Genomic DNA, 17,063 nt, shown 5'->3' with positions numbered 1-17,063 from the left:
GAGCGACATGCCTAAGAATGATGACATCAGTGGGCCGCCACTGTCGCCGCCATGAACAGCGTAGGGGAGGGATGCACTGACATGAAGCGCGAGTATGATCAGTGCTTTAACCGCTGGTTTGCCGAGAAGTTCCTCAAGGGGGACGCCTCCGGGGACCCGTGCACCGAGCTCTTCAAGCGCTACCAGCAGTGTGTTCAGGTGAGCCACGGCCGTCGTCCCTACCCCCGACCCCGCGTTCTCCGCCGTGTCACAGCCTCACGCCTAGTATCTTGCGGGGGCTGGGACCGGGAGGGTGGAGAAAAGTCTTGTTAATGAGGCCAGTGGCAGGGGACCGGAGTTCTCTCTCCTGCCGTCACCACGAAGGCTGCCTGGTAGCTCTCCCGATGACAAAGTTAAATGTTTGGTAGCGCTTTACTTTTTATGGAGTACGGGGACATTCTTTGGTTCACTTAGTGGTCATCTTAAACTTGCAGAAGAGGCATAGTTCGTATTTGGAAAATGGAACACTCACGCCCAGAAATCGGAAGTGATTAGGCCAAGTTCGCTAAAATCAAGTTGCCTTGATTTTTGAGGTGGGGCACTTTTCCACTGTTGTTTGGGAGCGGGGCAGGGTGGTAGCCTCTCTCTGACCTGTTAGCCATTATGGTTTCCTTTTTTGTTGTTATCCTTTCATTGGTCTGTTTTCCCTTCTACCCTTCCTCACTCCAGTTGTTGCTGTCTTTATTCTATCTGCATAGAGGAAGTGAAGCTTGCTCAAAGCCAATAAGCTTCACATTGACCTTTATAATGTTTTTCTGCTCCCATCAGAAAGCAATAAAGGAGAAAGAGATCCCCATTGAAGGACTGGAGTTCATGGGCCATGGTAGAGAAAAGCCTGAAAGCTCTTCTTGACCTTGACAGTCACCTTGAAAATGGACTGCTCAAATCAGGAAATTGAGTGCTCTGGATGGTGTTAAGACTGAAGATAGCCATCAATTTAATGAGAAGTTGGTGTGTGTTTGGGGCCGGTGTTTCCCTCCTAGATGTTTTTCTCTCACTTGTAAAAGGTGACAAACCATCACTTTTCACTTTGGGACAATTTCTCACTTTCACGGGCATCATGCAGGAACTCACTGCGCTAAAACTGAATGACTTCTGGGGGATTATGGTTACAGTGCTTCATCTAGGATCAGCTTTAAAGATACTTGTATGTAAATACCGATAAACTTGTTGGGATGATCATGGTCACCTGACCTTCTGAGTTATGCTTCGAAGGACAGTAGGTATACGGGGGGGGGGGGGGGGGGCAGTCACNNGGGGGGGGGGGGGGCAGCAGTCACGGAAATAGTTGATTAGGGCCTCTTTCCTCTCCAGGAGCAAATTCTCTGAAGAGGAGTCTCAGGACAGCAGTTTCAGTCAATGCTTGGGAGTTTTATTTTTATACAGTAAGTTAACTGTTAAGATTGCTGGTGGACTGGATTAGCCAGGAGGCCTTTAACAGTTAGTTCCCTGCCTTACCAAGAGGTGTCAAGATCAAGACATGAAAGCTTCAAGAATGTTAAGAGTGAGCACCACTCAGAGCTCACAGTGTAGTTCAGTGATTAAGATCGCTGGAGGAAGATCCTTCGTTGCAGAGATTTGCTGTTGCCAGCTTTTCAGCCTAAGTCAATGAATTCAGTCAACCCGTGTATCATCAAAATGGCAAAACACTGTATCTGGTCAAACAGGAGGAGAAAGGAGTTTGCTTTATTTGCCTTGTTTACCCACCCTGCCCTGTAATGTCTGTAATCATGAAGATGAAATAAACTGTAACATTTAGTTTCTAGCATTACTGGCTCTGTGGTACTCGGAACACTTTATGGAACAGCTATTACCCCATTACACACACTGGGGGGAGTTTTGTTTTCTAATGAAAGGTGAAGAAAAAGTTATAATTTATCTAACTAGGTTGTATGACATAACAGAAACCTCACTGACTTGTAAAGTTTATTCTACAGTAGGCTACACAGGTACCTTAAAATGTTTATGTAATGACACAAAAAGTCAGGATCAGGTGCGCACTTATGTCCTTTAGGGTGTCATGTAGTTCCCACAACCATTTATCTTCATTAATTTGGTTCCACAGTATAAAACTTGATTTAAAGAAAGCCTCAGTTCTGTTATGCTTTACCAATTACTACTCCAAGTTTAATGTAACCAGTCCCTAATGCCATTCCAAAACATTCTGCATTTATATTTTGACTGTTTGAGGTCCATTTTACAAGGATTATAACAGCCTATTTGGAACCCCGCTGAGGGGGGGCCGGATAGCGAGCTGCCTGAGGATGAGTCCATCTGTCCTGAACTTGGCCGGGCCTCAGCGCAACTGCTCCGCGGGGAAGCGTGGGCTGCGGTTAGATCACCAAATGGCACAGACAACAGGCATTCTTTTTTCTTGACTGTAAATGGTTTTCTGTGTTTCTGTGTGTCTCACTTTTGCACAGTACCCGTTTTCTGTGTGCGCTAACACCAAAACCTCGTAGCTTCTTGAATCTTACCACATAACCGTCTGGCTGAGCCTTGAGAATAAAATCAGCTCCAAGCCAACCCAGTTCTTTTATTATAACTGCTACCGAGAGAATAATTTTGGTTTATTGTTCCTCATGCTATTTTGACTTCATCCTCCAACTATCTCAGCTACTTCAAAGATAATACCTTTATTTCTCCAAAGGTTTTCGACCCTTATAACCTCCAAGGGGAGAAAATAATCTGATTACAGGGAGTATTCTGCAGCAAATGCTGATGGAATGGGATAGGAGAAAGCTGAGATACAGAGGGAGCACTTCCTCTCGAGAATCCCAAATACCTCTTTTAGATGAAACTACTGGCCACGCACCCTGGCTGGTGCAGCTCATTGGACTGAATGCTGGCCTACAAACCAAAGGTTTGCTGGTTCGATTCCCAGTCAGGGCACATGCCTGGGTTGCAGGCCAGGTCCCTGGTAGGGGGTGTGTGAGAGGCAACCATACATTGGTGTTTCTCTCCCTCTCTTTCTCCCTTCCCCTCTCTAAAAATAAATAAATAAAATCTTCAAAAAACAACAGCAGCTACTGGCCATGCAATGTCTGTCAGGACCCAATCTTGATCAGCTCCACCTCCTTTGCTTTACCTACCCCAGGCACAAGAGACCAAGGAGAGGCGCTGTTATTAAGAAGCCTGAATTGGACCTGAAAACTAAACAGCAGCCCCAGATCTTCCCTGCAGAAACAGAAATAACATTAATGCTCATTTCTAAGAAAAAAACACCACCAATGAATACAACTGAGCTCATGACTAAGTTATTTATTTAAGCCACCTCCTACTATTAGCAAAGAGATGGAAGATTAGAATACTTTAGTCATCATTTGATATTAGGAAAGAAGGTCAGCTTAAGGTCCCATGTATTTTTCTGGTCCATGTGCAGAGTAATGGTCCAAACCAGTGCTGTGGTCCCCAGTGGGCCGTGGTCCAGGTTCTCTTTATTCATCTTCATAGCCGGTTGGAAGTGGATTCACATGAGGGTTGTGGAACAGAGTATGGTTACCATCTCCCCAGGGAAAGGGCTGTGGAGTGAAGATGTCAGTTAGGCATTCCAAAAAATAGTTCAGAGACAGCAGCGCCATGAACTGCTTAAAACAGATGGAGTGACAGATAATACATAAAACTAAATGGAAATCAGTCTATTTACCTGGCATACTTCAGCCTTACCATAATTTAAGGGAGCTCTTATAGCTTCCAAGAGAACCCTTGAAGTAGATAAATGGAAAAGCAAACTCAAGTTTGTTTTCATAAGCCTCTCCCTGGTAACTGGTGTATCAGAAAGTATAACCCTCAAATCGCCTGTATGGCAGAGGTTTGGTACTGGGGAGAAGGTACTCACATGCTACCTTTGAAAAGCACTGCTCTTGGGCAGTGGTTTCCAACCCAGGAGTATCTGGGCAATATGTGGAGACATCTGGGGCAGGGAGAGGTACTACTGGCATGCCGTGTGTAGAGGCCAAGGATGCTGCCAGACATGCTACAACTGACAGAATAGAATAGCCTGTCCCTGCAAAAAATTTTCAGCTCCACCTGGCTGGTGTAGCTCAGTGGATTGAGCGCAGGCCTGCAAACCAGAGGATCATGGTTCGATTCCCAGTCAGGACACATGCCTGGGTTGCAGGCCAGTTCCCAGCAGGGGACACACCAGAGGCAACTGTACATTGATGTTTCTCTCCCTCTCTCCTTCCCTTCTCCTCTGAAGATAAATTTTAAAAAAGTTATTCAGCTCCAAATGTCAATAGTACTGAGGTTGAGAAATCTTGCTTTATGGCTTCTAAAGCTACTATACAAGGGTGGGAGTGGGGCTCAAAGAGTCCAATTCTTTCTGAATCTAAGAATCGAGCCTAAGTTTCCTTTTTTTTTTTTAAAGACTATTTATTTATTTATTTTTAGAGGGGAAGTAGAGAGGGAGAGAAACATCAATGTATGGTTGCCTTTTGTGCCTCCCGTGCTGGTAGTTAGCCTGCAAGGAACTGGCCTGCAACCCAGGCATGTGCCCTGACTGGGAATCGAACCATGATCCTCTGGTTTGCAGGCCTGCGCTCAATCCACTGAGCTACACCAGCCAGGGCTCGAGCCTAAGTTTCTAAGAGGCCAGTACTACCTGGACTAAATGATGTAACAGTCATTAAAGAACCAGAAGAGGATCTGTTAAGAATACAGCAAATAATAGAAAACCAATGATGTTATAACTACATCAACAGCCAAAGGATAAAATAGTTGAGAAGACATACAGCCTAAAGGAGAACTGAAGGTGTCAGTCTCTTCATTGCAGCTAGTACCTGCCAAAGGTCCAGGTCCTAGGAAGGTGAACCACGTTCGACTTTGCCACTCTAAGAAAGTTTCCCAAACCTCCAAGTTTTAAAAAACCACCAACTGCTTTAGAACAGTATCAGGAGGCAGAAGGTGGTATGAATCGTAAAAGGAAACCTCAAGGGCACTTACTGTATACTTTAAAGAAGAAACTGCAAAGTGACAGACATTCCCCGCCCCCCCCCGCCCTGCCCTCAGGTTCCGTTCCATAAAACCGGAGAAAATAAAATTTGGTATTATTAAATGAGAAATTATACACACCCTGAATCCACGCTTTTAGAGAATTAAGAACTTGGGCGAGGGCATTTGGAATGAACGGAGAACAGACACTCCAAGAGAATACAAGGGCATACCTTGGACCTGATGCGGAGATGAGGGTAGGCGACGAACTCGGGTCTCTCGTGCTCTCCGTGATGCGACTTCAGAAAGACGTTCAGCATGCTCACTCCCACCCCGGGGAGCGCAACGAAGAAGGTAAGGGCCCTCCACATGCGAGCTGCGGAGGGGCAATACGGCTCGGGCCTGCAGTGAGGGCCCGCCCAAGTCTCATTCCCCTCCCCCTAAGCCTCAAGCCAAGGTCACAGCCCCGCGCCCTCTCGCTGCAGTTAGACTGAGGCCCGCCCCCACCGACCGCAGCCCCAGTACCTGAGCCCTCTTCGCCGTGGGCACCACTTGACATAGACCGTGCTAGCTGTGGCCGGAAACGACCTAGTAGCTCGGACACCCGGGACCCAGCAGCCGCTGCCATTTTTGACCAGGACCTCCTCAACGCCGGAAACGGAAGCAAAAGGAGCTGTGGAGGCGGGACTCCAACCTCAAATGAAGTTCCTATTGGGCGGTGCCTTTTAACCGGAGAATCCTGCGCACTCCCCTCCCTCGCTCGCTGAGTCCTTTTCAAAAAAAAAAAAACAACAAACCTCGGAGCCCCGGAGCTGAAGGGAGCATGCGCCCTGAACCTTCCATGTACAGTACTCCCTCGCTGCCTCCCCACCTCGTAGAAGCTAAGCGCAGAAGAAAGGTTACAGATGGCATTGTGGCGTCCGTGATCGTTCCCTTTGTGGGAGTGCGTGGACTGCATAAAACACCTATCTAAAATGCCAGTCCTCCTCCTCCTCCTCCTCTGACCCCGTGTTTTTTTCATGGAGCCTGACATAATAATTAAAACCTTATTGTTTTGTCTGTCTCCCTTGATAGCAGACATATAAACTCTGATGCCAAGAGTTTGCCCCACTGGAACACTCCCAGACTCTGGAATGGTGCCTGGAACATAGCAGGTGCTCAACAAAAATTTGCTGAATGAATGAGTGAATGAATGAATAAGCAATGGGAAACAAAAATTGGCGTCTGCCCCCACCCCATTTCTTCCTTTTTCTCCTACTCATCTAAAAAGTTATACTCTGGTTTCTCTTCAGATTGTATAAATCTTTCGCCTTTTACTAAAAAGTTAAAAAAATAAAAGTTTAAAAATAGATACATATGATAAAAGTAATTTTTAAATTAATTTATTTTTAAAGAGGAAGGGAGGGAGAAAGAGAGGGAGAGAAACATCAATGTGTGGCTGCCTCTCACATGCCCCCTACTGGGAATCTGGTTCACAATCCGGGCATGTGTCCTGACTGATGAGACAACACGACCCTTTGGTTCACAGGCCTGCACTCAATCCATTGAGCCACACCAGCAAGTGCAGATAAAAGTAAATTTTTTTTTAACATTAGCAACTTAAAAAATATACTGAAAGGACCCGGGTGCTGTGGCTCAGTGGACTGAGCACTGGCCTGTGAACCAAAAGGTCGCTGGTTCAATTCCTAGTCAAGGCACTTGCCTGGGTTGCAGGCCAGGTCCCCTGGGGTGCAAAAGGCAACCAATGGATGTTTCTTTCCCTCTCTTTCTCCCTTCCTTCCCCTCCTAAGATCTTTAAAAAATAATATAATGAAAGCTATAAACTCTTTCCCCCCCAAATGCACCTGCTCCTAAGCACACATGTTTAGCAGACAATGTTGAGAGGAAGAGGTACCGTAAAGCACATCTGGCAATCTCCTAAAGAGTCCTTGTGCGCCAGGTCAAGAAACCCCGATTAGGGAAATAAACAGGGACACTGGTGTGGGAAGACTGTGTTTATATCTTGTTTTCTTCCCTTATAGCCTGTGTGACCTTGGGTAAGTTAGATTAAATGAATACTTGGAGGTCATGCATTTTATGAAGACAAAAATTTAGGATCATGTTACTAGAGCTTCACAATCTGATTGAGGATTAGATCTTCCTCTGAGTAGCCCGGGGTTTTGCATGTTATTCAAACGTAGCCAGAAGTTATATGAGGTGAGGCCCCACATTGCGGCCATGGAAAGAGTCCAAGCCCGAGCATCAGGAAATCCTGAGTCAAATCTCTCCTCTGCCACCCGCTGTTCCCTCTTCTCTAAAATGGGAATGTAACACTCCTTTAAATATCCAACGAATATTTATTATCCAACAAATATTGATTAAAACTCTGCTCTACCTTAGGACATTATTCACCCTCCGTCTATAATAATGAAGTTTCGCTTGATAAATATTAACCATTGTTCCCAGTATGTTCCAGGCACATGCACTAGTACACAGGAGCTATAAGTTCTCTCTCATGCAGCCTACATGCTAGTGGTAGAGACAGGAGGCAATGGAAAACGCTCAATGACTAGACTGTGTTAAAAATGCAACAAATGCTCCTTTTCTCATAGGGTTTTCTTATGCCATGCAGGGTGACATGGATAAGATTCTGTGTATCATGCTCACCACAGAGAACCTGCTCAGGCATAATGCCTCTGCTGTTATTGCCAGGTATGCTCAACATTTGCAAAGCCTTGGGTCACCGAGTGTAGACAACCCAGGGAGCCAAACTCATCAATGCAGAGAATAACTAATATTTATTGAACCCTTATTTTGTGTCCAAATTGCCTCCCCCACTTCAGTAAATGCCCACTCCATTCTTCAAGTTAAACACTATGGAGTCATCTCTCTCTCTCTCTCTCTCTCTCTCTCACGATCATGCATACATACAAACACCCCACATGTTACAATCCCTTTACATATCCTGACAGCTCTTCCTTCAGACATCCATCATCTGACCACTTCTTACTGCTACCAATTTAATCAAAGATGTTATCTCTCACCCAGACAATTGCAACAACTTCCTAACTGGTCTTCCTGCTGCTTGGTCCCCCCACAGTCTATTCTCTACATGGCCGCTAGAGGAACCCTTTAAAACCTGTCAGATAATTTCCCTCCTCTGCTCAGAATGTTCCAATGGATCCCATCTCCCTCAAAGTAAATGCCAAAGTCCTTACAGTGGGCTACCAGGCCCTACACACCCTGCCCTCTGCTGCCTCTCTGACCTCACCCTTTCTACCCATCTCCTTGCCCACTTCACTCCAGCTACCTTGGCCTTCTTGCTTTTCCTTGAACATTCCAGGTACTTCCCTTCCTCAGGACATTGACACGTGTTCATTTCTCTGTTTGAAGAGTATCTCCCCGGATTTCCCCATGAATTGCTTCCACAGTTCAACCAGGGGTCTGTTCAGAAGTCATATTACCATACAGGCCTTCCTAGACTATCCCGAAGTGAAATAACTCCTTCTGATCCTGACACTTTATCCTTACTGCGCCTTACTTATCTTCATAGCACTTAGCACCATCTGACCTATTAAATATTTATTGGTTTATTGCCTGCCTTCCTTCATGGACTATGTTTTGTTCACTGGTGTCACCCCAGCACTTGGCGCAGGATAGACACTCAGTAAAAATACATTAATCATAACATGTTATCTCTTGTGAGATGGATACTATTCCCCCCGTTTTTCATATAAGGAACCTGAGACTCTGAGATGCGCGGGACGTTGCCTAAGATCACAAAGCTGTAGACCAGTGGCAGACCCAGGCATTCTGGGACTCGAGTCAACTCTTTTAACCTCACAGCCACACAGATTTTGCTTTGGGTAGATCAAGGCCAACTCCAAAAGGTCACCCCGTCAAGTTCATGCTGATTGGATGCTTTGAATGCAGAACAAGAAAAGGAACAACTACTTAATTTCTGACCTCAGTGGGTTTAGAAAGAAAAATATTCCAAGACATGGGGTCCTTGAGAATGACAGAACCATGAAATGCACCCTCAGGGCACTGAGCTGGCAGTTCCCGGCTTGTGCTCTACCCCACCCTCTACCCCCGCCACCACTGTGACTCCGAGGACATCAGGCCTCTCTGTGCAGGGAGCTGCCCCAAGGCCACAGCCAGCCGGCCCTGGATTTGACGTCATCCTCTCTGGCAGCTGATGATATTTATGTTCGCACTGAACCCACTACGGCTCTCTCTGATGCTTGATTTCCTTGAAGCAGGTTGCTGGTGGGTGGGCACCTTAACACGGGGACAGCTGCTGATGGGGGAGGTATTGGAGCAAGACTGGGGGAGGCTGCATAGCCAAGGCCAGGGCTTGCTTAAGGGAAAGCTTATCTGGCGCATCCAGCCTGCTACTTCTGCTGTGGTTTCTCCCAGCTAAGAGCACCTCTAGTTCCTGGACCAGGGAATATTTGTCCACCAAGAGGCTAATCCTAGAAGAAGGCACCGAAGCATTTTTCCACACAGGCTGCAGGGGCAGCCAGGGTGTTGTGACCACTGTCTCAGTCCTCTGAATAACTTGCCTGAGCTGCACAGCATCATTAATTCATCCAGTTAGAATCTCAAATGTGTCATTGGGCTGAGGCGACAAGATAGCAGTGACCCTCATGGAACACCCAGCCTGGAGGGAGACACTGACAAGTAAACAGCTATTACAACCAGTGTGATGGGTTTGACGGTGGGACGCAGTACAGCTTGGACCTTGGCATCAAGTTCAAGTCCCAGGTCTGCTACTTGGCTATGTACTCATATGGGCAAGTCAAGTCATGTCTTAGACCTCACCTATGAATTGAAGTTAACACAAGTATTTAACAGGCTAATAGAGGTTAGGTAACATTTCTTAAGCCTTTACTATGTACTGGGCCCTTCTTCTGTATTAATTTGGTCATTACAACCCTCCCATGAGATAGATGCTATTCTTATCCCCATTTTATAGATGAGGAAACCAAGGCACAAGGAGAGGTTATGTCCTTTGCCTGTTAGCCCTTTAAGTGATCAAGCCAGTATTCAAATCCAGAAGCGTGGCCTCAAAGCTTGTGCATGTAACCACTATGCAACACTGCTTCAATAATTCGAGGGACCTTCACACAACGCCTGGCGCAAAATGAATGCAGGGGGTAGAGTGGGTAGAGGGTCTCTGGCAGCAGAGCAAAGGGGCATTTGGCTGGACTTTGGAGGGGCAGCCAGGAAAGGCTTCCTATAGGAGATGATATCAAAGTCACGGGCATCTCTCTCCATATAAACACGAGTGAGTCAGGGACAAGTTTTGGTTGGGAGGGAGATGAGTGTTCCAGACAGACATCACCACAGAGGAAATATTTGGGTGCTATGTCCAGAATCCCAAACAGCGCCTTAAAGATGGAGGTGCGAGGGGAGGGAGGGAGTAAAAACTTAACCCGGCAAGCCTTGCTGAGTTAGGATTTTATCCTCAGGGTCTGAGGAGTTTGGGTTTGAAGCAAGGAAAGAGACGGTCAGCTTTGCATTTTGAAAGCTCCCAGGCTGTGGGGTACCTAGAGGCTTGCGCAGGGGGCCTGGGTGTGACAATCTGTTTCTCTGGGGTGGGACAGAGGCATTCAGAGCAGGAAGAAGAATGTAGCGGTGCAGGTTAGAGCACCTGACCTGGTCGCTGAGCCTCCTGGGTTGAGTCTCCCGGCCCTAGTTGTCCCTGCCTGGAGGACCTGGACCAAGACACTTCCTGAGACTCCGTCACTTATGAATGGGATTCATAACTGCCAATCTTCCAGGGCTGTTGTGAGCATAAGGTGATGGCAGTAGAGCATAGGCAGAGAACCTGGCATGTGAAGAGTGCACCGGGAAGGGTAACTACGACTTATTTCTATGGTTCCCCCACAGCCTCTCTCCTAGCTGATTGTCAGGTTTTGAAGGACAGGCCCTAGGCATCTTCCATCTGTCTAAAAGCATAGAACTTGATTCTTTTCCCCTTCTGGTTCCTGTGTATGCTCCTATGCTTGTCTAGACCTGAGGCTTTGCTCAGGCTGGCCCCTCTTGGCCGGAAATGCCCTTCCCACTCTGTTGCCCATCTCAGTCTGCACATACCTCACCCAGTCCTCACCTCCTACAGGCAGCCTTTCCTGGCTACGCCGTGCCCCTAGGCCTCTGGGTCCCTGATGGTGCTTTAGCTCACTTTGCCTTGTGTGAAGACTATTCCATTTTGTTTTTTTTCGATTTCCACAGTGAGCTCCAGGTGATACCCCTTCACACACACATTGTTTGTTTTTGTTTTTGTCTTTCAGATTCCCCTAACTTCCCAAGCAGCCTGGCACAGAGCAGCCATAACAAATGCTTAAGCACTCAGGTTTTCAGGCAGAGCTGGATTACAATGTGGCTCTGCTCCTTTTTTCTGGACAAATCACTTACTTTTCTGTGCCTCAGTCTCTTCATCCGAAGAACGGGTGTGCACATATAGATGTGAACAAAGCTAACGCCATCTTTGTTTTCCCAGATTTCTTCCGCCTTTAAGTTTGCACGCTGTGACCTGTGACCAACCTCCCTGTGTTTAGCAAACCCATGAAAGCCTTCTAGTGGATGATTATCTGTGTTCCACAAAATGTAGCCATAAACATTTTTGTCAGTGACAGAGGACTGGCATGACAACTGAGATAAATATCACACAAGTGATGGTTGTGATCATCCACAAACACCAGGAGGTAGGGCACCTGGCACGTGCTGCATGCTCTGTCCCTTTGTCTTGTCAATCATTAGTATCTAAGTTATTCTGTTTTTGAAAACATGTCCGAGCCAAGTAGCTCAGTTGGTTGGAGTGTCATCCCTATCCTCCAAGGTCGTGGGTTCAATCCACCATCGGAGCCCATGCAAGAATCAGTCAATGAATGCATAAACAAGTGGAACAACAAATTAATATTTCTCTCTCTAATATAAAAAAATTTTTGTTAAGTACTCTAACAGGGGTCTGGTAGCAGAGAATATTTTGTGCCAAATTGGTAGGCCGTCTGTCCGCTCCAACCCTACATTCCTGGAGGTAAATTACCCTGTTATAAATGTTTATATCTCATGGAGCTGCTTGCATTGTTTTTGGTCTGAAGATACTTTTACCTCATCATCAGACAGTGGAGAAAATTATAGCACTTACCTAATAAGGTTGTTGGAAGGACTGACCGTGGTGATGTGAGTAAAAGCACTCAGCACCTCACTCAACAAATAGCAGCAATTCACATCGTGTTATTATCCATCACCTATTGTTACAGTAAGTTAAAAACAAGACGAGTGTTTAATATGAAAAGTGTATCTCAATAAAGCTGTTAAACACTACAAAGCATGCTACAAATATTATGACATGTACATTTTTGGTTTCTTTAAAAGACTGGTTTATTTATTTTTAGAGAGGGGGGAATGAAGGAAGAAAGAGAGGGAGAGAAATGTGTGGGAGTAACATAGATCGGTTGTGCCTCACGTGCTCCCAACTGGGGACCTGGCCTGCAACCCAGGCATGTGCTCTGACTGGGAATCCAACCAGAGATTCTTCGTTCCACAGGCCGGTGCTCAATCCACTGAGCCACACCATCCAGGGCTATTTTCGTTTACGTAAAATGCATAGAAAAATACTGTAAGGGTTATATTCTCATGATAACCAGAGTTATGTCTGAGTTTTAATTTTCTTTTTACATTTCTACAATGAATATATACTACTTGTGTTGTAAAAACAAAGGCATTCACCAAAAAGCAGTTTATGAAGCTGCTACTACCGCTTCCGTTGCTGATATTGGTCCCGTTAGAATGTAAGCCCCATCAGGGCAGGGGCCTCTTCCACCTGGCGGCCTGGCGCAGAAAAGGCACTGAGTCAATATTGACCCAAAGGTGACTGGACAGCATGGGGGCTCCTCTGGCGCCCGCGCCTGCAGTACCGCTCTCTCCCTGTGGGTGGCAGGCTCCACATGTGCGGGCGCCGCCCACATGTCTGCCTAGAGAGATGAGTAGTGCCTGCGACCTTCAACGTGGCTGTCTGGTCTCAGGATCCCTGAAGGAGAGAGGGGCGGAACCTGCAAGAGGAATGGAGGGAGTTGGGCGGGACCTCAGGGACTCCTTGTTAAGGCCTTGCCTCTGAGACTTTTCCTGAAGCTTCCCTAGATTAGAACAAGAAGAGAAAGATTCTTTTCTTGGAAAATACTCCCCCGCCCTACCTTACCCTCCCCCGCCCCCACACACCCCTTCAGTGGGGAGCAGAGAGGAGTGACTGAAAGGACATCTGGGCCTGGGAGACAGAGAGAGAGAGAGGCCTTCCTGAAAATATTTATCTTCATAACGTAACTCACAGGGCAATGGACTTGGCAATTGACTAACTGCCCGCACCCGATTTGTGGAGGGAGGTGTGTTAGCATCCCATTTTGCCTAGGAGGGCCACTGTGGCTTAGGGAAGTAGTGCTCATTTAGAGCGCCAGACCTCAGCTGTGTCTGATTCCAAACCCTTTCCCCTGACCCACCCTTGTATGTCAGCTGAGACCTCCTTTGAGGGTGTGCCCATCTGACTAACTGTTATTAATTATTGATACTAACAGGTCCATTTAGCCTATCCTTATTGCAGTGCTGGCACTTGACATATATTATCTCATTTAAACCTTCCAGCACTGGCTGGCACGGCTCAGTGGGCTGGGCAGCGTCCTGCAGAGGGGAAGGTTGCTGATTCAATTCCCCCGGTCAGGGCCCCTACAAGAAGGCAACTGATGTTTCTCTCTCACTTGGATGTTTCCCTCCCTCTCTTGCTCCTTCCTCTCTCTCAAAACAAAATCGAAAACAAACCAAAAAAAAACCCCTACTTCCAACAACCCCCAACGTTATCCCATTTTACTGATGCAAAACCTGAACCTCAGCAAGGCAATAATTGACACGGCTAGAGACAAGCCTGACAGAGCCAAGGTTCAAATGCATGTTGAATAACCCCAAAGTCTTTGCTTTCAATCAGTCCATTTTTTCATAATAATTATTTAAGTATTAAAGTATTGACTAGATAATACATGTGTATGGGTTAAGTTACACACAAAATAAAAATTTAAAGAAGGAAAAGCCTGCTAATTCCTATTGTCTGGCTGGTGAGTTTCACTCCAAGGGTTACCATCCTAGAGTTCTCTGCTGAACCTTCTAGAGCTATTTCTTACAGAGACAAATGCCTAATTTACTGCCTCTCACACACTCACCACCGGTTTTCTGAAATACAGGAAGGACCAGGTTCTCCTCTCCTGGAGCCGAAGTCATTTCTCTTCACTGACTCCTCGGATTGGCACATAGGGCCTCCCAGAGGCCCCTCCGCTCACTCTGTGTGTCAGCCTCATAGGTCTTCTCCAAACCCTGTACGCGTCATCATCCTTCCAGTCTCCTTGTCTCCAGCTTCTCTCCAACTCTTCCATCCACTGTGATCTCTTCGCCTGTTGAGGCTCCCCAGCCAGCATCTAGCCGTCCCCGCTCCCTGCCCCCAGAGGCCCAGCTAGCATCTCTGTTTTAGCTCATTTCGTTGTACCACATGAGTTGGATGGTTGTCTCCATGCCTGGCTCTCCTGACTACATTATCAATTTCAGGCATCTCCTGTCATTGGGTAGGTGGCCTTGTAATGGCGCCACCCAGTCCCCAAGCTAACAAACTAGAAGGCAGTTTTTCTCACTGTCTCCTCTTTCGTTCTCACGTTCAATGAACCATCAAGTGGATTTTACTTTGAAATGTCTGTGTGATCTTCTCCATCCCTGCTCAGTCGTGGCCACTGTTCTCTCTCCCCTGGACGCCTGCAGTGGCCTCTGGGCTGGTCTCTCTCTTTACAGTTCCAGTCTATTCTCACAGCAGCCAGGGTGGCCCTTCTCCAGTGCAGGTCTACCAGCCCACCCCTCCTCTTTGCAAACCTTCAGTGGCTGTCTGCTCCCTTAGGGTAAACCCCAGATGCCTTATGCCGACCCCAAAGTCCTCAAGGATATAATCCCTGCCTGTCTCCACCATCTTTACCAAGGAAGCCTCATTCAACCATTGAACTAGCCTTGTGTTTCTGAAATAGGTCAAGCCCCTTCCAACCTCAGGGCCTTTCCTCATGCTGTTCCCTTCTGAGTGCTCTTCCCACTCGTCACTTCACTGACTTCTAAGTGGCCTGGGAGCTCCAGGAGAGCAGGTACCTTGTCTGTCTTGCCTACTCCTCTATCCCAATGCCCAGTGTAGTGACTGACACAAACCAGATGCTTAATCAATATCTTTTCAGCAAGGCAATTCTGCTTCTTGAAGTTAGGACACGTACAGTATGATGTCGTGTCTTTAATCTAACAGTCCTATGTGCTTCTTGGCTATATCCTAAACTCCACCCAGGTGATCACTACCCCCCCCCCCAACGCCTGCATTTCTTATGGCAGGCTGCACAGTAATAAATGCTAATTGCTCTAAAACATTTTTGGACTACATATGGCTATTGTTATTTTGCTGCTATCCTTCTTCTTCCAATGCCAGAAGAAAATAGGCTTGTTGTAAAAACTTCAGATACAAATGCATTACAAGGTCTGAGTGCTTGGTGGGCTCACCCTGTAGAGCTACTGCAGATTTCAATGGCCCCCATGACCTTGTTTTCCTTGGCAGACTTAGCGGGAGAGGAAGAAGAAGGAGGCTGGCCTGCCCGTGAGCCTGGCCTTGGATGGTCAGTTTCTCTCTTTAATTTCTAACCCCCCTCTCCCCACCCCCACCCCCAAGTTACTCACGTTCTCTCTCCCCTGGACGCCTGCAGTGGCCTCTGGGCTGGTAGCTTTGATCCCAACACTATACATTGTCTGTGTTGAAACTGGCAGATATTGGCACAGTGACTCGGGGTGAGAGGAGGCCTAGTAAAACCTTGCCAGTGACAGAGCCTGTTCTCAGGCTTAAATCAGACTTAAGTTCTCCATCCAAGTTCGTGAATGTTGAATGAGCTTGAACCCTGATTCGAAACGGCGACATAAAACCATTTGACAGCATTCCTGGTCAGACTAAATCCAGGTTCAAACGTTGCCTCCAACACTTCGTGTGTGCCGCCGGGCAGGTCATTTGCTTTCCCAGAGCCTCCTCTCCTCATTGTAAAATGGAGACAGCGAGAATAGGATCACACTCCAGCCATACTGGCTTTCCATTGTTTCCATTTGGTCCAATGCATGGGAGAGGGCTCCAGGGTGGTTGAAAGGGTGCCCAGTTGTTTCAGGGAGGGGCTCTGCTTGAGAGTGAGACCTCTGAAGACGTATTTGCCCAACCCAGCCTGGGGACCAGCCAGCCTGTGGAGGTGAGTCAGGTGGTCATACCCAACATTCCCTGAAGTCCTACTGTGTGCCAGCCACTCTTTTAAGCATTTCATAGGAAACTTCACCCCATTCTCCAAATGGCTCTTTGTATGTCGTGGGTACTATTAGCCTCTTTGGTCTCAGGAGGATGTTGAGCTATTGGAAGGGGACAGAAAGTGGCTGGGAGGGGATTGGAATCCAGGCTGGCCAGAGTCCTACTACCACTCAAGGCTGAGTCACCACTGGGGGCCATGAGGGTCATTCCGAGGAGGAAGAGCACCTGCAATTCCGCTGGGACAGGTGGCTCTAAGAAGCAGGTGTTCTCCGGGTCCCATTACAAAGCGATTCCCCTCCACTTATTCAAATGTCACCATTTACCGCAGGCACTAAGGACACTAGATAGTAAGACTTAGTTCAAACAAACAAAGGCTTAGCATTGACAATGAAGGTGAAAACAGCATCCTGATTAGAGGATGGAAGACTGGGCTTCCGCCCACCATTAGCCAGCTGATAAGAGGCTTCTAACAGGCTCTAGGTCCTGGGAGACCACACCTCCTCCCTGCCAGCCCTGATTCCCTTCCACACCCATCATCTTCATCTGAGATGAGATGAAGCCGAAAAACTCGTATCCGAGAAAGCACTGGAAAACTCAGAGTCTCCCTGATCCCCCAGGTTGCGCCAGGGGCCTCTTTCCACTTGGGTGCATCATTCTGCTTTGTTACTCTCTCCACCCCGCCTGCCCCCTGCCCTCGCTCTGGCTTCATCTGGGCTGTGTCTCTTCCTCTTACCCTCTTACCCCTGGCATCTTCACTTCTGCTCACCCC

General features: G+C 47.3%; 2 protein-coding genes across 2 annotated transcripts; one reads left to right on the top strand and one right to left on the bottom strand.

The window, feature by feature from the left end:
• Positions 1-3: 3 nt before the first annotated feature.
• On the top strand, positions 4-1,807 carry TRIAP1 (TP53 regulated inhibitor of apoptosis 1). The gene is made up of 3 exons (XM_037052255.1): positions 4-198; positions 808-1,281; positions 1,313-1,807. Exons 1-2 carry the CDS (start codon positions 52-54, stop codon positions 889-891), a joined length of 231 nt encoding a protein of 76 aa, XP_036908150.1. The 5' UTR covers positions 4-51; the 3' UTR covers positions 892-1,281; positions 1,313-1,807.
• Positions 1,808-3,280: 1,473 nt separating this feature from the next.
• On the bottom strand, positions 3,281-5,642 carry COX6A1 (cytochrome c oxidase subunit 6A1). Its single transcript, XM_037052251.1, has 3 exons — positions 5,497-5,642; positions 5,205-5,347; positions 3,281-3,560 (listed from the first exon to the last, which is right to left on the bottom strand). The coding sequence occupies exons 1-3, from the start codon at positions 5,597-5,599 to the stop codon at positions 3,477-3,479; spliced, it is 330 nt and encodes a 109-aa protein (XP_036908146.1). The 5' UTR covers positions 5,600-5,642; the 3' UTR covers positions 3,281-3,476.
• Positions 5,643-17,063: the final 11,421 nt, after the last annotated feature.

This window comes from Sturnira hondurensis, unplaced genomic scaffold, assembly GCF_014824575.4.
Source record: "Sturnira hondurensis isolate 20B ecotype Veracruz unplaced genomic scaffold, ASM1482457v3 Scaffold0007406, whole genome shotgun sequence".
Taxonomy (NCBI): Eukaryota; Metazoa; Chordata; class Mammalia; order Chiroptera; family Phyllostomidae; genus Sturnira; species Sturnira hondurensis.
This window is presented reverse-complemented; position numbering and strand designations above follow the sequence as displayed.